General features: G+C 42.6%; 1 protein-coding gene across 1 annotated transcript in view; it reads left to right on the forward strand.

Moving 5' to 3' along the window:
- Positions 1 to 21902, forward strand: part of tspan9a (tetraspanin 9a) — a gene marked incomplete at both ends in the record, with an annotated part of 135231 nt that extends 113329 nt beyond the window's left edge. Inside the window, 4 exons of the mRNA XM_080736805.1 lie at positions 10331 to 10432; positions 11963 to 12094; positions 14261 to 14344; positions 21831 to 21902. Coding sequence (XP_080592931.1) covers positions 10331 to 10432; positions 11963 to 12094; positions 14261 to 14344; positions 21831 to 21902 — 390 coding nt within the window. The remainder of the gene's footprint in view (positions 1 to 10330; positions 10433 to 11962; positions 12095 to 14260; positions 14345 to 21830) is intronic.
- Between the last annotated feature and the right edge of the window lie 883 nt (positions 21903 to 22785).

The raw sequence follows: 22785 nt of genomic DNA on the forward strand, positions 1-22785 counted from the left end.
GTTGCGCCATCAGATGGCGCTGTTATCCCTTAGGGGGACCCTGTCTGGAGGTTTGACAATAAACTCTAGTTACTGGTTACTTTGCTGATGTAAATTATAATATGTTAAAACATACATAAAACACTTTAGCCCTATTTTATACCTTGGCTATTTGAAAATAGCCGATCTACAAGCTCACAACGCGTCGCAATGCGATGCGTTGTGAGCTTATAGATCTGCAATTTTCAAACAGTTTGTACGTTTACTTTTAGTACTTTAAGTACATTTTTATGCCAATACTTTTGTACTTTTACTTAAGTCCATTTTGAATTCTGGACGGCTACTTGTAACAGAGTACTTCTACAATGCAATATTGCTACTTTTACTTAAGTAGAAAATGTGAGTACTTTTTCCACCACTGCACCCAGGTGTAATAGATGTCACCCAAAACGAGGACCTACATTCTGACAATCAACCCATGGGAACAAACACTATGCCCTTAAGTCTGGAATTAGTTACTGCTTCCTTTCCTGGGAGAAGATTGTATGAAGGAAATTAATTAATGGCACTACTGTCTTGTTTGGGGGCAAATATATGAATATAGACAAGTTAGAAATGAGGCTAATTGTATGTTTATTATTCAAAGCAAAGAATTATGCAAAGCAGAAATAACTACAAATGCACAGATTGTTTCCCCCCCATAAACTCCTGTCGGGTTCACAGTGAAGAAACACTTTTGGCAGCATTCTGTGATTTCTAGACCAGGGGTGTTCAATGTTTTCAGTCCAAGGACCCCTTAGTTGAGAGAGAGACGATGAAGCAGGGACCCCCACAACCTGTTCATAGATTCCTTATAGTTTCATTGTTTGACAGCACAATCATCAGTGTATTTTGGATTCATGTCAATTTGTGTTTTCAGATGTTTAACCACTTGAACCATCAATACTTAATAAACTTGACGTTTCACTCTGTACTTAGTCTGCACTTTTTCCCCTCTACACCAAACCCCTTTGCCAAAAATAGCTGATCTACAAGCTCACAACGCCTCGCGCTGCGAGGCGTTGTGAGCTTGTAGATCTGCTATTTTTGGCTAAAGTTCTCAGAATAAGGACACTAGGGTTCAAGTGGTTAATATAAAAAGTGGTTAATATAAAAAAAGATTTCTACCACAGAACAATTTGGAGGACCCCCTATAGTAACTCTGAGGACCCCCTAGGAGTCGCGGACCCCCTGTTGAAGACCCCTGTTCTAGACACCACCCTCTATCTTCTCCTGTTGATGGGAAGTGACAGTACATGAAACACTCCTCTGGGAGAAAAGGATGCCCTCCCCTTCCCCCCTGCCCTTTTCACCTGGAGTTGTCTATCAATGCCTTCGCTACCTCCACCCCCTTCTCTGTCTCTCCCCTTCTCTCTCCATATATCTGTCTCTCCATCTTTCTCTCTCCCTCTCTATCTCTCCCTAAATCTCTCTCTTTCTCTCCCTCCCTCCTCCCTCCCTCCTTCTCTCTCTCTCTTCTCTCTCGCTCTGTCTCTCTCGTCTTCTCTCTCTATCTCCCTCCTCTCTCTTTCTTTCTTTCTCTCTCTCCCTCCTTCTATATCTCCCCCCTCCCCCTCCCCCTCTCTCTACCACTCTATCTCTTCCTTCTCTCTCTGCCACCTCCACCCCCTAAACTAAAATGAATCTAGGTTGAATGAAGGGATTTGGGCACTGAAGCCGTTCACAGTCTTTGTCTTAACTCATCTGGTGCCGATCCCGAACTAGTTCGGCTTTATTTCAATCCAATACAATCTTTTTTTTATTAATTCACTTACCCCGAGCTGCTTGTAGAGTCGTGGGTGGTCCCAGCTAGCCGTTCTACTCTGTCCGACGATATATTCCATTAAAAATGGTTTAAAATACATTTTTGAGCTCCCCAATGTTCACCCGATGTTCGGCGCCGATACACGAGTGTGCCGATCCCGAAGTAGTTCGGCTTTATTTAATTAAATGAATAAAATGATAAGAGGCCTTCTGAAGCCTGGCTTGATTTTTGTAGCTACTAGCCGAAAGCTAACAACGTCCCGGCCGTCCGTAATTTGCGAACGCAATCGCCAATCTCCGCCTAATCCAATGAAAGACCGCATCTTTAAAGGCTTATATCTCTTTTTTGTGTTTTAGGAAAGCGGCGCGAGGTTTATTTACGGCGAAATCGCCCAAAAATGATCTTTTAGATGACAAAATGGGAATAGCCATTCTGTTAGCATCTTCATCCGGGACATTTCCATGCCGTGCATCAACGTGAGCACGTCAGGTCCTGGAAGCTGAAGTCCTGGAAGCTAAAGCGCTCGCCTATGAGAGATGCGCTGGCATTCTTTGGCCTCTAGAGGGCGCTGGCACGCAAAGAGTTAACCTTAATGTACGCTGCCAGGTCCTGCCTTCTTTCCCTCTTAAGGGACACAGCAGGCTACAGCTGTGATGGTTTCATTGCTGGTCAAGACAGGATATAGAATCTCATTCCACATGCTTTTACTAAAGATCTGTTTTTAGGGCTGCAACTGTCAATTAGTTCCATAGCGCTTGTTCTATTCTATCGACTAAGTTTTTGCTTACTTGTGCAGTGTAATGTGATAAATGTGCTCTCTATCCTGTCTCTACCGCTGAGCGTTGGTCTGTTCCGCCCATGAGGAGGCCTGTGGCCCCGGGTTCTGTGTAATGAGCATGATGAGGCAGCTCCTCTCCATCCATTTACAGGAGACACAATGACGCTGACGCCCCGTGACAGATTTTCTGGGAAAAGTTCTCCTGGAGTATATTGTAGTTGTCGAGTTGACGCAGTCGATTGCTTTGCTGCAGTCAGTGGTGGGAAGTATAGTATAGTATAGTCTGTTGATTACTTTATAATGTCTGTTTTCCATTTCATTTAATTTCATTTTCTAGGTATTAAAAAAAAATCTCAAAAGTCCCGACCCACAGGTTGAGAACCACATGCTGTATTTTTAGGTACCTGTACTTTCCTTGAGCACTGTATGTCCATATTTCAATGATTTCTACTCCACCTTTTTATTGCACTACAATCATTTGAATTATAATTATTTGAATTATTTATTATTTAGTTTCTTGTAGATTTTGATTATTATTACAAAACATACTGTACCTTAACCACTTAGTGCTATTTTTTAACGTCTATTCGAAAGATCTCACAAATTGTGAAAAAATGGGACATCCTGCATGACAACGTCTTTATGGAACTTATACCTTAAATTAATAGTAGGCTATACTTTAGTCGTTGTCGGGTGAAAACCTTCTGTCCAAAACCGTTTTTTTAGAATTTTTCATTTAAAAAATGATTTAAATTTTTAAATCTCGCACCGCGAGGCGTTGTGTGCTTGTAGATCTACTGTTTTCACTAATTTTGTGCGACGGCCTTGTACAATGAAGCAGGGCTTTACTTTACGAAAGAACATAGAAATTTGAAACTTGGAGATTCGAGGTTTCCACCCGACAACGTTTTGTAGGGATATTTTGATGCCAATATTTGTGTTACTTTTACTCAAGTACATAAATGAACACCCCTTAAGGTCTGTCTAGTCTTGTTCGGTTCGGTTTGGTGAGTTGTGTTTTCTGACGTGCAAATTTCCGAACTCTCATTCGGTCCAATGCTTTTCAGAAGTCGCAAGGGATATAATTTCATGGTCGAAAAGGACCTTTTGACCAAAATCTTCGGTTTCGGGCAAAGTATCGACAGGGGTTTAGAGTTAGAGTACTTTCCTCTGCCACTGAGGAGTACAGTTTGAGCCTCAGTAGTCGATTTGCTCGCTGCAGTTATTTATCAGCCTCCTGCACCAGCTGCGCCACGGGCCTCAATCAAGAACTTTAGTTGTTTTTATTATTTATTAGCCCTGAGGAAAATAAGGTTACTCCAGAAAGCCAGTGTTTGTATTTGTTTTCCTTCTGCTGCGTAGCGTGTGCGGGGGAGGGTTTGTTGGGTCAGGATGATCAAACCGCTGCTTGTTTCTGCAGTCATTTGCCTCGCCTCTCGTTAGCGTTAAATCTGGATCATTAGGTTTCATTTCAGGCTATAACAAAGGCTTCCATACACAAAACGGTTCGATGGTGCTTTGTGGGGACTTAAGGGGACTCCCTCAGGCTGTTTGTTTAAGGCTTGATTTTTAACCTTTTTAATTGCATTGATCCCCAGTATGATATGCTAATAGACTATGGACCCCTGTTTGATATGGTTTTGTTGTTGTTGTTCTGGGTCCCCGGTCTACACTGTAAAACCCTCTGTGTTAATTTAACTCTTGAGAGCGTACACATGGAGCCATGGCTCCATGTGTACGCTCTGAAGATGTTACATACATTTGTACTTTGGCTGGTTGAAGCCCAATCGTGCCGTGGCGTTCTGGATCTTTTGGAGAGGCTTAAGTGTACATGCCAGGAGGCCAGTAAGGATAGTAGTGGAGTTTTGATGTCTGGAGCTGGGCTGACTCCTGGGCGAGGAAGGGTCTGATCCTTTGAATGTTATAGAGCGTGAACCTAGAATGCGAGCTGAATGTCTATAGGACCACACCAGACCAAGGTTCTTGGCAGTTGGAGCCGAAGTCACCAGGGTGTTGTCTATGGAAATAGTTCACACATGGGCAACTGGCGGCCCGGGGGCCACCTTCACTTAATGCGGCCCACAGGTTAATACCAGACTACTGATATATTATTGATTTCAGCTGTTACAATTCCAAACATGACCTGCTTTAATTACGTCATATTAGTAGCTTAATGACTAGTATAGTAATATTAAATTACTTAATTGTATAATTAATTGTATTTTTTATGTCCAATGACCAATGTATTTGTATTTAAGTTCATGAAGTTAACATGAGTATATAACTAAATGCGTTTGAAATGAAATCAAAATGTTACTTTTCAGGATTCCAATTAAAGCAAAATAACAAAACATTATTCGGGATTCCAGTTCAAAAGAAGCAAAAATAGCCGATCTACAAGCTCAAAACGCATCGCAACGCGATGCGTTTTGCGCTGAGATATGACAAAGTAGGACGTAGCAATATGCAATGTGGCCCTCTGGAGTGAAGGTGGAAATATAGAGGCCCTCGCCATCATCAAAGTTGCCCACCCCTGAAATAGTTATATCCTGCACAGGGCAGGACTTAGCTGGGAAGAAGAGAAGCTCAGTCTTGGGTGGGTTCAACTTGAGGTGGTGGGCTGACATCCACGGTAGTCAGTAATGAGGGGCAGCAGTATCACTTATGTGTCTCCTGCCTCCCAGACCGACTGAGAGAGAGAAGTGAAGTCAGAGGCAGAGATTGCTTGTTGGAGCAATTGTTCCTCATCTTTAGTCACTGCACACATCAAGTACCCATACACACATTGGTGGAAAGTAACTAAGTACACACACTCAAGTGTTCTTCTTTTACTCCACAACAATTATTTGATAACATTACTCGTTACTTTGCAGATTATTATTACAAAACATTATTATGAATCAGCTAATTCCAAAGTGTAATACTTTTTTTAATGTGAGTAATTACTTTGGTACTTACTTTATAATCGTATGTTTTTATGCCAATACTTTTGTACTTTTAGTATTTCTATTGCTAATATCTTCAGCCAGGGGCAAGATGTGGTCTGGTAACTTTACCTCTACCAAAGTCCAATTATATGAAGAGGGCTGTATTTTATAGGACAGTCACATTAAGTAATAGTCTTCTATTTGATGTTCGTTACATCAAAGCAAAGGCTTATTTTAAAAGTTAACCCTGCAAGGCCCAGCGTTGCTTTTTGGCAAAAACAATTAAATCATTTAAAAAAAATGTTATAGTTAGTTTTCCTGTTCTTTTTTTCACCTTAAAACTCACTTACTGCCAATTTAAAATGCCCCTCGAGTGGCACTAGTGCCAGAAGCCTCCATAGACTCCCATGTAATTTATAGTGCACAGATCATGCACGCCCATGCACAGATCATGCACCATGTTTGTGCAGGCTGTTCACAGCTTTCAAACAAAAAAAAAAGATTGGAAATCTGTTCAGGCATTCATGATTTATCAGCCATAATGTTTTCTTCAGATGTAAACAAAAATGGCTGCCATCTTTGAAAGATGGGGTTGTATGGGGGGTGGAACATGCAAAATCGCGATTGAAATCATGTTTACTAGATTTAATTGGGTCCAAAAAAAAAAAAAAAAAAATTCTAAGTAAAAGTCGCCCAAAGTCGCTTGGCAGGGAACTCCATAGTGAGAAAGTTGCTCTAAAAGTCGCCTGGCACTGTATGAGTTAACATCACCATTAAATCCTATTGTTTAGTATTACAATGCCATTGGCCACGATATTTGCATATAAATACCTCCCACAGGGGCTGACATTCACACCTCCCAGAGAAGTTAAAATTCCAGCGTCTGGACGAACAACATCTCACTTTTTAACTGAAGCTATTCCTCACTAAAACATAAGTAATATATTTTCTCCTGATCATTAGAATGTCTAGAACATGTACATATGTTATTATTGTGAAAAATATCCCCAAAATCCAAATTAGAGCATGATTTATGATTTATGATTTATGATTTATGGCTATAAAACCTTACAAAAACATTATTAATTTTTTAATATTACATTTTCCTGTGATTAGGACTCCTACAACAGCATCTGATTTTTTTTTCGATTTTTTTTTTGGCCAGTAGAAATTAATTCGGGTCTTGCAGGGTTAAGTTACACTTTGCATACGCTCATACATATTTATATTTTTAGCCCCAGGAAAACTAGCGGTCATTTAGACCAGGGCTTCTCAACCTGTGGGTCGGGACAAATGATTTTGGGGGTCCCCAGAGGATTAACTTAACGTGCAACACTGTTTTCTCACTCAACAGTAAACAAACCAATATTCATTTTAAGTGTATAGCACATTTCAAAGTGACAATTGAAGGACTTTTTAATACCTCTGAAAAGACAAATTAAACATTGGCCAATTTGTCAAATAGACAAATGCAGGAATGACACCCATTGTCTCCTCTATACAGTATACAGGACCCCCCGAGGCTATACATTTGTGGAAGTATGAATGTTATTGATGAAACATGTAACTTCATAATTTTGTGGGACATACGTAACAAGCTAAATAGTTAATAAAAAGCTAGTGCTAGAGAAGGCCTGCTGACTGAGGTGAATTAGACACAGATATACAATGTACCTATACTGTATATGTAATTGTTTAGTATGAGAAACGGCACACCTTTCTCGGTCTGTCCGTGTACGCTCGGTTTTACACTCTGACATCACACTCTGACATCACTGTGATTTCTGATGTCAGGAATCCTAAGAGAGAAACTGAGAGAATTTCATGCCCATATATGGAGATCCCTGATGTCATCAATATTAAGCCCATATCTAACAGGACTTCATATGGGAATGCCCACCACACGAACAGAATCCATATAATGGATCCACAGATGGCCAAGACAGCCCACATCTGTGTGGCTGGGTCTACAGACAGACATGGATCTCCATATATGGGCATAAAAGAGATTGTATGTATGTCAGATGTCATAGACATCATAGGACTTTCACATAACGAATAACTGAGTAAGCATGTTTGGGGTCACACAGCATATCTCCATATGGATCTCCTTATATGGGTACCAGTGGTCTCCATATATGGGTAACTGGTCCGATATACATCACTGGCCAGATGGTCAAGACATGGCGCGACCTTGCCCTTAAGCGTCTTACTGGTATATCTGGTATATATTTTGAACGTACATATGTACGTTCAAAACCGTTTGTTTTGTCGCCATGCGTTGTGAACTTGTAGATCGGCTATTTTCATGCAATACTCTTGTATGATGAAGTAGGCCATTAATCTACATAAAAAGGTTTAAATATGGAGACTTTCTGCCTGACAGCGACAACAATATAGTTTTTAATGGATTATGCATGATTAATGAATTACTGAAGTACTTTATTATTTGGGAAACTTTAATTACTCTGTAGACAAACAAAAACAAATCAACTTGATAAATATTTAATTCAGCAAATAGTTGTTTTGCCAAGCCTCAGAGCCTCACAGCAAACACAGATTTGCAAAAGCCATGGCCGGGGGGCATTGTGTTCTATCTGTATGTCTGTGTGTACGTACTGTACTGTATGTCCCAACCTCGTGCACGCGATGTGTCAGGACACCTGGAGGGGATTTCTTACAATTTTGTCCAAAACACCCAATGCCTCCCTCTTGTGCCTGGTACAATTGGTTCTGCAGCACAAACGTGGCACAAAGCTTAGCCCAGGGGTCTTCAACGTTTTCAGGCCAAGGACCCCTTAGCTGAGAGAGAGATGAAGCAGGGACCACCACAACCTTTTCATAGATTCCATATAGTTTCATCGTTTGACAGCACAATCATCAGTGTATTTTGGATTCATGTCAATTTGTGTTTTCAGATATTTAACCACTTGAACTGTCAATACTTAATACACTTGACCTTTCACTCTGTACTTAGTCTGCTCTTTTCCCCCTCTACACCAAAGCTCTTTGCCAAAAATAGCCGATTTACAACGCCTCGCACTGCGAGGCGTTGTGAGCTTGTAGATCTGCTATCGTTGGCTAAAGTTCTTAGAATATGGACGCTAGGGTTCAAGTGGTTAATATAAAGTAATAAAAAGTTTCTGTCACTCAAAGGAGGACCCCCTGTATTAACTCTGAAGACCCCTGGCTTAGCCAATCTGTGAGGCCGATAGGTGGGGGTGGCCAAGCAGGGAAGCCCGGGACAGACACACAGACACAGGGTTGTGGAATGTATGAATTTAAGATGAGTCCGGACAGATACGGATTTGAACTGGAGTTGTTTTTGAACTGGAGTTGTTTTAATCAATTAAGTGTTGAGTGTTTCTTTTGTGTATGTTTCCATCATTTATACAGAACATTTCAGACACTTTGTCAAATTGAGTCAAGTCAAACTATTCAATGATCAATTATGTATTATTCAATCTTGTATAGTACCTGCGCGACAGCAGTCATTACCTATTGTTCATTCTCATCATATTTTCTTTTCTTTTTTTATGACTCTTAACTACAGTGTGAGGCTCACTCGTAACAAGCTATAAAACAATGGTTCGCTCAATATCAGTCCTACCCACTATGAATGAAGATGAGAAATGGGAGAATAGCTGAATAGCTGCCGTTGTCAGCTGCTGACCGCACACACACACTCTCTCGTCTCATTGTGCATACAAATCATTCCCCACTCCCACCAGAACACTAATGACTTAAAATTCAATACAAACGCGTGCACATGTTCATTTCTTTTCTTACTTCAGAGACAACTCGAGGCATCGTACGAGATGCACACCACCATTCTGACAGCATACAGTGTCATGTCTCTTCCTCAGCCTTATTACCCTGTCTCATAAAACACCCTTCAATCTGTCCTGGCAGCTCTCAGAACCCCCCCGTGGCCGCCGAGGACGTGGCAGAAGAACCAATTGTATATCTCATTAACACATGCGATCAAATATTAATCAACCGTGATCAGACATGGCAACGGGCCCTCAGGGGAGTGTGAGAGGTTCAACCAAGAGGAAAATGAGAGATGGCTTCGCTCGGGGGGGGGGGGATTTTAAAGCGGCGTGTCCTGTGTGGAGTGAAGCTACGCATGCTAACTAAAAGGGGAATAATATCGGTTGATCTATTTGGATACTTTTGTCATTGAACCCACATTGACATTTTTATCAACGCTATCCGTATGCAATATGGATGACGCTGAGTCATCAGTAACGGTTTCGGATCACACTTCTGACACCACATCGGCCTTATTGGTGTTTGTATCAAATATGGATGGCGGTGAGTCATCAGAATCTAATCTAGTGCCGGCATCGCCGCGCTCCCGATCACATCCTCACTCCGACGGCGGCGGTCACATGAATCGGGCTAGGCGGAAACGTTGAAAATGACACTAAAGGGGAAATGGTTCTCAAACATAGGGTCCGGGGACCACCAGGGGTCCTTGAGGGGGCTCCAGGGGGTCCCCAGCCAAGTGATTGTCCCCAGCCACGTGAATGACACACTCTGAGAATGTACCATTTGTACGCTCTCAGAGTTAACACTGAGGATTTGACAGTATAGATTGGGGTCACAGAGATGAAAATTGTATCAAAGGTGGTCTGTGGCCTAATGCATATCAAATTGGGGGTCTTTAAAAAAGGTTGAGAATGACGGCGGGGTGTGTTGTAGCCAAGGGGGTCCTGACCAAGCATCATATGTATCGAGTTGGGAGTGAGAATGTGCTTATAATGGAATGTACATGGATGATAAACTAATCAACCAATTAAACCAAGTTCTCTCTGGATGTTTGCTTTGAATCCTCAGGTGAGTGCCCACGCCAAGCAGGACCTCAAGGACGGACTGGCGCTCTACAACACAGACAACAATGTGGGCTTACGAAACGCTTGGAACATCATCCAGGCAGAGGTATGTCTGCTCTGTAAAGACACTAGCGCACACACACGCACATGGCGCACGCACGCACGCACGCACGCACGCACGCATGCACGCACGCACGCACGCACGCACGCACACACACACACACACACACACACACACACACACACACACACACTATTACTATATATGTGAGGACATCAACCATTCTGATCAGCAATTTTACGAATGGCATATTTGCCATAAAAATACTGTTTTAACCATATAGTCCTAAAGCCAAAAACAGATGATCTGCATGCTTGTAGATCGGCTGCTTTCCGAGCACAACATGTCATGTATGTACAGTATGAATTAGACATATTCTAACCATTAAACCTAACCTCTAAATGTCTAATCCTAACCCAAACCCAATCTTTTCTTATTTCTAAACCTACAATTAGGAACATTTTCCTCACACTGTCTGTTTCTCAGATTCTACTATACTTGTGGGGACATTTGGCCCGCACCTGTACAATATACGTAGTAATACAAGTGCATGCACGCACGCTTGCACTCACGCGCACTCACGCACACACACACACACACACACACACACACACACACACACACACACACACACACACACACACACACACACACACACACACACACACACACACACACACACACACACACACGTAAAAATGCACACACAAGCACAAATGAAAACACATGAATGAACGGTAGCACACATAATATGCACTGTTCACATAGCAGAAGCATCAATATGGGTTTCAGCTTCTCCCCCCCCCCACGGCACAGCCCGTCTCAAGGACCACGCATGAATGCATTCATAAGTGAACGCGAATCCACTTTGCTCGTTCACAGAAGCCATTTTGTTTTAATATTGTTTTTGGAATGTTCATGTTAATGTATTCCTTGGCTTCTAGCAGTAGCAGTAATGGGATCCTGAAAGCCCACGCTGTCTGCTCAAATACAGAAGTACGCTTATGTTACCTAATTATTGTTATTGTCGGCCGTCATAATTACAATACACGTTGAGACATAGTTTTTTGTTTTTTATTTCTAGTTTGTTTGTGGTCACGCTGGAATTATGAGCGGTGGTATGACTCACCCTGTGTGTGTGTCTGTCAGTTGTGTGTGTGTGTGTGTGTGTGTGTGTGTGTGTGTGTGTGTGTGTGTGTGTGTGTGTGTGTGTGTGTGTGTGTGTGTGTGTGTGTGTGTGTGTGTGTGTGTGTGGCCTTGGTCTTCTTACCAAGGCTGTCTGGTTGACCCTAAGACTAGACTCGAATAAGTCTTTTCTGTGCTTGCTCCCTGAAGACCCCTACACAATTGTTCCTTAAGCACTCAGTTTTATGATGGTTTTCTATTGTTTTGCCTTCTGTGTTGCTTTGATGTTTTAAATTCTTCTCATGTTTCGCTTTGTCCTTGTTTTCTTCGTTGTTTTTTATTTCCGTTTTGCGTGTCTTGGTTGCTCATTATACGGCACCTTGCAGCTATGTTTTTGAAAGACGCTCTATGAGTATAAAGTTAACTTTCCTTCCTTGGTTGTGTCTGCAGTGGAAGTGCTGTGGGGTGATTGCCTACACGGACTGGCACGAGGCTCTGAAGGAGAAGGTGGTTCCTGACCGCTGCTGTCAGGAGCATTACCAGGAGTGTGGGCGCAACACCACCACCATGTTCTGGAACAGGGTGAGTGGGCCTCAACCAACACTGGCTTTCTCAAAGTGGGTGCTGTGACGCAAGTCCAGGGCTGCCACAGTTTACTAATGGTATATACTGTATATCACTATCACTTAGATCAGTGGTTCTCAACCTTTTCAGGCCGCGGCCACCAAAATAATCATATTTTAACTGGGGACCCCCCCCCCCCACCCTGACGAGCACTAAGAGTTGAGGCATTACATTTTGTGTAACACGGTTCTATTGTGAAAATAGCAGATCTACATGCTCACAACGCCTCGCAACGCGAGGCGTTGTGAGCATGTAGATCGGCTATTTTCAATATTTTTGCCTCTAATATTTGACAATTTGGCCAATGTTTAATTTGCCATTTTAGAGGTATTAAAAGTCCTTAAATTGTCACTTTAGAAATGTGCTTATACCCTCTATACACTTTTTTTTGGGGGGGGTCCCGGGCAAACGTCTAATTTCTCTTTTGGGTCTTGAGCTAAAAGGTCTTGAGCTATGTCAACAGTACAGTCTTTACAGTCTTTACAGTCTTTAGTGTCATTTGTGAGAGTCTTTACAGTCTTTACAGTCTTTAGTGTCATTTGTGAGAGTCTTTACAGTCTTTACAGTCTTTAGTGTCATTTGTGAGAGTCTTTACAGTCTTTACAGTCTTTAGTGTCATTTGTGAGAGTGTACAAATGGAACCAAATGGACCCTTCAACATTAGATATAAGTTCACATTAGATATTCTCTATATTTGTTGTACTTTAGAGCAAATCTTGCATCAGCAACCGAACACTGAGCAATTCTCCTTGAAACGTGGCCAAAGTCGACGTTTGTGAAATTGAGAACTACAGTACAAGCCACTTAGCATCCCTATTCTGGACCTGGGGTGAACATTCACTGAAAATAGCCAATCTACAAGCTTGTGAAACAGTTTTTTTCCCCAGTGAAAATAGTTAGTGTAGAGCAAAAACAGGAGGGGCCTAGTATAAAGCCCTGGAGGACTCCGGTCACCTGAGTGCAGTATATCGTTGCTGTCGGGCAGAAACCTCTTATCTCCATATTCTAACTTTTTTAGTTTTTTCCTAAATGAATGCTCTACTTAATCATTCTACACCGTCACCCAAATGTAGCAGCTATACAAGCTGGAAAGGCGATGCGAAGCAATACGTTTAGAGCTTGTAGATCTGCTACTTTTGCTATTTTTTTATTTGAATCCTGAAAAGTGTTCAGCTTTGTACCTACAGTATGAGGTTTCCACTCGACAGAGACGGTATACAGTGGGGTTTAATTGAAGCCATATTGTATACAGTACTTTGTCAAATTACTGTGTCATATGGAAAAATACTAATAGATCGGTTAGCTGACGTTGCATCTCCTCTCAAAATGTACGGCCAATGAATGAACTCATTCGATTGCTGTGGTTGTTTGCTGTCGAAATACATTAAGAACTTTGGGCTGAAATGTGTTGGCAACTTTTTTTACTTGCTCAATTGTGAACTAAGCTTGACATTAAAGCTATTTTTAACCGAAAGAAGAGTACCTTGGATTCTGCTTTTGTCTGGATGTTTCCTTATAAATCTTCACAATTCTGAATGCCGTAGCCCTCTTTTCCTCAACTTTTTCAAACAATAAAGAACTTTGCAGCCTGTCCAGATGAATCATTGAGCCATATGCCCTTTTGTTCCATGCTGTAGGCAGAATGTATCTGTCAGTGGTATTGTGTTATTAATGGTAAACCTGCACTGCCTCAAGGCATGACTCTATCTCTCTGTCCAACTGTTCCACATTATTAGCTCTGTTGATCTGTCTATTCAGCCCGCCCTTACGGTCCATTTGTACTCTCACAGGTTAAATGTAACTCTCGGTACTGTGCTGCGTGTTGCGAATTAGCTTTGAGCGATCGATTAAACGCATTGTTTTGGGCATTTGGCATTACACATCGGCTGAAGTACACCAATTTTTCTCAAACATTTTCGTGTCAAGGACCCCCAAATTGATTGTATGTATTTGGCCGTGGATCCCCATTTGAATAGAGTTCGTGCCCCACAAGCCAAGATGTGTCAAGATTTTCGAAAACAGCCGATCTGCAAGCGAAGACGAAAACTCAAAAAGCAACATTTGGTGTTGACGTTGTGCAGTGGAAAGTGTTGTTTTCTAAAAGCTGTTTTCCGTGTCCTACAGGGTTGCTTTGAGAAGGTGGAGGAATGGCTGGACGACAACAAACACCTGCTGGGGACCATCGGTATGGTCATCCTGGTGGTACAGGTGAGGCTCCCTCCATACTCTCTGTCATCTGTTTCCTTTTTCACTTCTGTTTTCTGTTTGGTTTTCGGGTGGGTGTGCTTGAACGTGTGTGTGTGCGTGCACCAAATGCCTGCACAAGTATACTGTAGTAGAATTTGAGAAATAGACATAATATTGCGAGGACAGATATCAGGGTCCTCATTTGGAATTAGGTTTATAAATTACAAAACAAATGTTAAATTGCTGTTCTAAAGTGTCTGATGTCCCCACAACAAGTATAGATATACCTGTGTGTGTGTGTGTGTGTGTGTGTGTGTGTGTGTGTGTGTGTGTGTGTGTGTGTGTGTGTGTGTGTGTGTGTGTGTGTGTGTGTGTGTGTGTGTGTGTGTGCGCGTGTGCGTGTGCGTGCGTGCGTGCGTGCGTGCGTGCATGCGTGCGTGCGTGCGTGCGTGCGTGGGCGTGTCCCGGTGAGAAGCGTCAGGGCATATGATAAGATCCAACACATATCACTGCATTGAAGCTTCTGTCTGCTGCACTGTGATCTGGTCTGGCAGAATCAATGATACCTGGCATCCTGCCCAGAGTGGAGAGGAGGGGAGAGGATGCACTGGTTTCGCAATGCACTGCAGTTATTTTTACTCCTCTGTTTTAATTGAACTTAGAGAGAATCTAGAGAATGGATACTTGTGGCGCAGTGGTAAAGTGCGTCGTGGGTTTCGAATCCACCATGGTGCATCCGGCGTGATAATCGTCATTGCACGTATTGCTACGCGCTGTCAGCAGGGAGTGTTGGGCGGGAGGAGACTGGCTCTTTGTCCTCCCGGTGGGGACTCCTCACTGGCAGGGGAGTAGGCCTAAGTAGGATTCAACTACAGAGAGGAGGAGGTAGTCAAGGACCCACAAGCCCAAAAGCTCAAGGAATAGGGTTGAACCTGTGATGTCATGCCGTACTTTTTATTTCTGTTTTATCTATTAGTTTGGTCATTAAGGTCCACAGAATGACAGACCTGCTCTGCCGGAAACATCGCGAAAAAAAGTTATGGCCATTTGTATATTCACTGTCCCATCGACTTCACTATACAGGAAAAGAAAAATATTTAAAAAAGAAAATAAATGTGCTTCAAGTAGCATGTGAGGGGTCAAACTAGGGGTTCTTCATGATTCTGAATCCATTGCAAGCATTTGTTTTGCATGAAAAACATTCCTAGGGCAAAATATCGGCCCCCCAAAACTGTGAAAAGTGAAGATTTTTTTGATGACTCATCACTTTTTACAATTTTGGGGGACCAAAATTTAGCCCAAGGAATGTGCAAAACAAATGTTTGCAATGGATTCAGAATCATGAAGAACCCCTAGTTTGACCCCTCACATGCTACTTGAAGCACATTTATTTTCTTTTTTAATATTTTTCTTTTCCTGTATAGTGAAGTCGATGGGACAGTGAATATACAAATGGCCATAACTTTTTCCGCGATGTTTCCGGCAGAGCAGGCCTCTCATTTTGTGGACCTTAATGACCAAACTAATAGATAAAACAGAAATAAAAAGTACGGCAGAACATCACAGCTCCTCTCCCATTATCAGGGACTGGGTCCCTGACTAGAGGAGAGGGAGACGCTAGGTGTGACCAGAGCTGCCTTTCTCTCTTGTCCAGTTGTCCTCTCTCATTTATGTGTCTGCATCATAGCTTTTCTTTACTCTTTACCATCCTGCTGTCTTTCTGTCCCTGTGGTCTAATTGGCGTGTGCCACAACAAGTGGGTTTTATTTCATTTCTTGTCATATCTTCTCTGGTGGCCTCTAGTCTCCCTGCATGCTTATTATTCCATATGAAATGACAGCCATAGCTTTAAGCATCATTCTTACCTTCTCAAGTCACAGCAGCTTTAAGCATCATTCTTACCTTCTCAAGTCACAGCAGTCTCTCTGCCTAACAGCCCCCCCCCCTCTCTCTCTCTCTTTCTCTCTTTGCAACTTTCATATTATACCAGCTTGTTGCAAGCTAACCTCCTTTTTCTATGAGTCCTAATAAAAAGATTTTTGTTTTCCCATTCAGAAAGTATGGCAACATTGTCTGCCTTTGCGAAAAACAAACCATGGCACTCTCTGACTTTCAAGTATATTCAAGGCACAAAAGTACTTTATGTCACTGCCATGCGCTAACGGGCTACTTTTAAACTCGGTAAAGGGATCTAAAATGTTATGCTGTTATTTTACACCGACAACAAGAATTGTCCCATTCTACTTCCATGACCAACTTTGTTTGGACTGGCTCCCTATAGGATCACGGCAGCAGAAGCTGTCTGCTCGGCATGCAGTTGTAATGCCATCAGTGGTGGCTGCCTGGTGGGGTTTTCCCCAGGTAGGGCGCTACACCAAACATTAAGCCAACAATAACATGGACAATGTTATAACACTGGTTTATTTTAATAGGCTCTGCCTATAGCTAGTATGGTCATTCATTTCTTAAAGACAGACATAACCAATGGCATTAGCAAAAAAATGGCTACTACACCTTTTTGTACTTTTAGGATAATACTAAAATGCTATTTTAATATTTCCATTCACTGCAATAACAACAAACAAAAAGTTTGTATTAGCTCTTAGGCACTGCAAATATGCGACCAGAGGGCTCCTGTCTTTGGTATTGAAGAAGAGTGAACTGTGCACGTCCAACTTAAAGCGAGAGGCAATGTATACAGAATCATGCGCCCACACATGTGACAGCTAGTAACCTTTCAGTTGCATATAGCAGGATATTTTTAATCAACTTTTGACATTTCATGGCACATTATACGTTTTACTCACCGATTACTTAATATTTACGTTGCTGGCTTACTCATTTTAAATACATTTCAGGCTGAGCAAATATCAAAGTAATTTTGCCTCCTGGGGTGGCATGGTGGTGCGGCACACTGGCGCCCTCTATGGACAGGCCGCAGATGTATGCCATAGTCTGAGAGGATGCTCGGGTGGCGCTGATTCAGTCACTCAGTGCAGTGAAGACATAACATAGCCGTTCAAAGTATGGGAAAGTATTGCAGACTCGCCATTGGCTTAAAGGACAGCCATTGATGAAACTACTAGCAGCGAGAATATAAACCAGCTATGTAAGCAAGCTGGTAAAAACTAGCTTACAAAATGAAATGAAAATTTCATTTCATGCGTCCAGGCGCATACCACTTAGGCATTGCCACATAGGCATGGATGCCTGGCGGCGTTGCCGGTACAATTCCCGATCCGGATGACCTTTGCCGCGTGTCACTCCCCGTCTCTGCCCCCATTTCCTGTCAGTCTACTGTCCTATCAATAAAGGCATAAAAGCCCCAAAACAAATCTTTAAAAAATAAAATAAATGATTATTTTGGGTCAGGAATATATACTGTACATGTTAGCAAGAGTACCTTGGTATAGCACTTCAGAAGTAAATAGCAGTATTCCTAATGTCTTTGAACGTAGTTGCTCTGTTCGTATGTACAGTAGTTAGTTGTATGTCGAGGTCAACCCTGTACATATAGTGCAGTAATACATACTGACTAGTAGTCCTTAACTGTTCTGCCGCCGTTGACGGTGAGGACTGTCATTGAAAGGGTTAATACCATGCGCCGTTGACGGTGAGGACTGTGAATCTTACTGTATATACAGTAAAGATATTATTACTTACTTAATGTCGCTCCGGTCCCGCTCGCATCGGTAATGTCGGCGATTTGTTTACAACGCACGTTGGGCGTGCACGCGAAGTGAAGCTCCTCAATGTTAAGTCAATGGAGAGGCCCATAAAGAAACTTCATTTAAACAAAATAGCCATTTTGAGACATTTTGCAGCAGATCTAAATGTAAACAAGGCACAAGGCAGGGCGCAGCCATCTTCATCTTCTTGTCCCACACTGTCATGTAACTAGATGACGTAATCGTTGCCGTCAAGTGATAATCCAAAAAAAACAAAAACAACCCCCTTCCAGCCCTTCAAAATAATAGCGGAGGCCTATGGAGGAAACCACGTGGCACCGAGGCACCAAGCAACCTTCAGATTAAGAGGCACTAATTGTGTTAATTAAGGTGGTTGTATCTTCTGTCACAACAGCTCACAAATCTTGCTGCTGTGTTTGCACATTGTTGTACTTCACCAACAGCAGATATGGGTTCTGCTGGGACCCCCCCCCCCCCTCTCTCTCTCTCCCTCTCCATCCCCCCCTTTCTCTCTCTCACCTTCCTTTCTCTTTCTGTTTCTACTCTGCGTCATCGCTTTTTCCTTTTACCACATCCAGATTTTGTGCAGCACATAATTCTCCGGGGGAGGACAGAGAGATAGTCATGCTTACTTGTACAATACAGCTGCAGCAAAGTGTTATTGACCAATTGTACTTGGGTTGTCATGCTAATATCTACAGACATGGCATGCCAGACTTCCCTTAAATCACATAATGTTAGATTTTGGAAACAAGGCCAGAGGCATCACCATACATCATATCACAGATTTGTTTCAGTAGACCCTGCACAATTCTTTTATGTATTCACAACATGGGAGAATTGGCTTTTGTGTGTGTGTGTGTGTGTGTGTGTGTGTGTGTGTGTGTGTGTGTGTGTGTGTGCATGTACATTTCGAGGCTGCTCAACAGCACCTCTCTGGTCACCCAGCGGTATTGCAGGTCAGGCTGAGGCTACAGACACACATAGATGGATAGACACAAGCATAGCTACACACAGTCACGGTAAGGAGACGGTGTGACCACCGCTCAAAAATTGCCAATCTACAAGTTCGCAAAGCATCACATGGTGAGCTTGCTGATTGTCTATTTTCGCCTTTTTTAAGTCGAAAACCTTTGAATATTTAACCAGTGAAAAGTATTAAGAAGAGCATTTGACCAAAAATATATAACAGTACATATTGAATCCATTGGAACACAGGTTCCTGGAAAGTAACGGCTTCGGACAGTGACGTCACGGTAGTTATGGAAATGTCTATGTGTGACCATAGACATTTCCATAACACCAAATGGGACAGCTGCTGCCATACTCTTCTGTTCAGACATACTTTAACTGTAACAGGACCGCAAGACCATAATCCCAAATCTGCATGCACAGTCAGACCCACAGCAGTGTGTAGGTTTTTGAAGTTCATGTTCGGTTCAAGAGTAGCGAGGATATCACCAGCCTTCCCTGGAGGCAGCCTTAATAGCCTTTGTCACCCGATTAGTTCGACGTTTGATATCACTTAAGTGGAAATTTCCAACACCCCCTTCACATCCCCCGGGGATAAGAGATGTACTTAACTTTGTCTAACTGGAAAGAATCAGGTTCTTTCCAGTTTTAAAAGAGCCTTTTTCCAAATATGCAAATGAGCTGGACCATCCCAGATATTTAGTGATTCATCTGATACTTTAGTTACAGTGAATTGTGGCGTCTCAAGTAGTGACCAGCAGCTGATAGTAGACCAATATGCTATGTGTAATTTTGTGTCTTACTTACCAGTAAGACTCCCTAATCGGGAGATAAGCGACCGTCAGGTTGCAGCGTGATTTTAGGGCAAAATGTGTAGGGAGCAGTGTCCAAAAAATGTGTTTGAAAAAATATGGGACAGATCCATGTTGATGACATGAGTGTAGACATACTGTGTACCGATTTGTGTAATTTTAGGGCAAAATCTGTAGGGGCAGTGTCCAAAAATGTGTTTGAAAAGTCGGCCTGATATAAAACAGATTGCGGGAAGGGGAAGAAAAAGAAAGCAAGGATATTTGTCAGTCCCGTCACTTATGCAGTTGATGATAACCGTCACGTCACACTTTATTTCCCTGACCTCTTGTTGATTGACGGCAGCTTAAGATATAATCATGTTTTCTTTAAAGCGGGCCCTGAGAACCAAGAGGAGCGAATCAAGAGCTTTCTCCATGCGCTGGAGTGGAACGGGCCTCTGTTTATAGAGGTTTCAGACAGATAGACGTTATGCACCATACTTCCCTTCCCGTCACCAGATAATGGTTTTAGGATCAGTCTCACGACTCTGTTTGATGTGGGAGTATCAGGGGGAAATGGAAACTTCAAAGCTCTTTAGTCGGTGCACCTCATTGACTTAATGCTAGCTCATGCTGCACGATTTCCTCCTAGCGAGATACCAGCTGAGTTTGTTGCACTTCAAGACCATCTGAGGGGGGGAGGGGAGAGAGAGAGAGAGAGAGAGAGAGAGAGAGAGAGAGAGAGAGAGAGAGAGAGAGAGAGAGAGAGAGAGAGAGAGAGAGAGGAGAGAGAGAGAGAGAGAGAGAGAGAGAGAGAGAGAGAGAGAGAGAGAGAGAGAGAGAGAGAAATTTACTGAACATCAAACCTTTGCACACTGGCCCAAGGCGGCCATATTAAATGCGGACAATACATACGCCAGCACATTCATTTTAACAACTTTTATGGTGAACGTTATTTTGACCATTACAATTCTCATTTTGCTACTCTGCTACCATAATGAAATGCCCAGACATCATCCATTAAAGGATGTGAATCATTGTTTTGTTTTGTTTTTTCAAACGGGCCTGAAAAAGCATCTATATCAGAAAGCTACAAGGGGAGTTGGATATTAATTCCAATTGAAATGAGGGGTCAGACACTGCTGCCGTTCCTCCCTTTAAGGGAAGAACTGTTCTCCTCTGTAAATATAGCTATTTGTATTTGTTGTTGACATGTGTTAATGTGTTAATATTCCATGCTCTGTTGATGAATTGAATATGTAGGACAACGATGCAAACAAGATGCAGGACTTGTTTTCATTGTTATTCTTTTAGCCAAAATGTTTTACTACCCCTGTGCTGTTTACATTTCTTAACTAATGAAGTATTCAATCAATCAATCAACCAATCAATTAATCAATCAACAACCCTATTCAGGGGGAACATTTATCAAAAATAGCCGATCTACAAGCTCACAACTCATCACAAACACGCTGCTATATTTGGTGAAGAGTCTTGATGTACTGTAGACTGAAAAAGAAGGCACCAAGTAAAGTGCAAGTGACATTGATAAATTCCAAGCGTGTACTGTAAATCTGCACTTTTTGGACTAGCCAACATGGATAAAGTGATAAGGCAGTGGTTCTCAACCTGTGGGCCGTCAAAATATTTTGGGGGGTCCCCAGATGATTAACTTACAGTAAACAAACCAACAAAAGGTTTAAGTGTATAGAGGGTATCTGCACATTTCTAAAGTGACAATTTGAGGACCTTTTAATGTCTCTAAAATTCAATATTGTTCAAATTGTCAAATAGAGGCAGAAATTGTGAAAATAGCCGATCTACATTGCGAGGCGTTGTGAGCATGTAGATCGGCTATTTTCACAAGAACCGTGTTATACAAAATATAATGCCTCAACTCTTAGTGCTTGTCAGGGTGGGGGGTCCCCAGTTAAAATTATGATTATTTTTGGTGTCGCGGCCTGAAAAGGTCGACAACCACCGCTATAAGGAACCCAGCTTTGAGAAGCACTGATCTCCAGTAACACGTCTCCTTGTGTCCCTCTTCCTCCACAGCTCCTGGGCATGGCGTTCTCCATGATACTGTTCCACCAAATCCACAGAACGGGGAAGAAGTACGACGCTTAGCCGGGGCGGGCCGGGGAGGACCCGGGAAAACGAAGAGGAGCCCCACTGCCTGATGGGATAGACTCTGAACTCTGAACACCCCCCCGCCCCACCCTCTCTTTATAACCCCTTACGGCATCCTTTGACCCCCCCACCCCACCCCAATTTCTCATAATCCTTTGTACAGTGACCCCCCCCCCCCCCCACTCTGTTCTGCTCTCTCTCCACCCACCCTTCATTTTGCCAAAGAGTAAACATGACTGGGAGATGAAGGACAAGGAAGGAAGCCCCTCTTCTTTATCACGGTTCTATTTAGTCGTTGTTGCTTGAACTAACCCCCCCCCCCTTTTTGAAGAAAGAACGGACTCTGAGACGACGGACACATTGTTTTTAACGCTCACATCCCTGGGAAACTACGGGGAGCACCTTCCGTCACCCCCATCATACAGTACTGACTCATGTTAAGTTGTAAAAGGTTCTGAAGAGAGGTTCCCACTTGGCATGCTTGTTTTCTACTCCGCGGATCGAACGTTGTTGTTGTCTGATGTTTTCATTTTTACCGTTTCCTTTTTTTGTTGTTTTTCTTTTGTTGGTTTTGTTGAATTGATTTTGTGGAATGTAACGTATGTTGTTGATCAGACGGGTGCAGGGAGCTCTGAGATGACGCATCTTGCGATCGGATTTAATGCGATCGCTTCGGAAGGAGCACCTTAGGTCGGCGACGGCGGGGGGCAAAGGCCGACGTGGAGCGCGAGACCTGCCGACCGACCTTTCTCTCGATCAGCTGCAAAAATCTTGAGAGTGTGAGGGACGTGCGCGTACAGGGAATGATCATGGGGAAGTATTGGACAGAATTTGGGGGTGATTCTTGTGCAGCGTGCTCAAAATACTTATATATTTTTTT

This window comes from Nannobrachium achirus (genome assembly GCF_963921795.1).
Source record: "Nannobrachium achirus genome assembly, chromosome: 11".
Lineage (NCBI taxonomy): Eukaryota > Metazoa > Chordata > Actinopteri > Myctophiformes > Myctophidae > Nannobrachium > Nannobrachium achirus.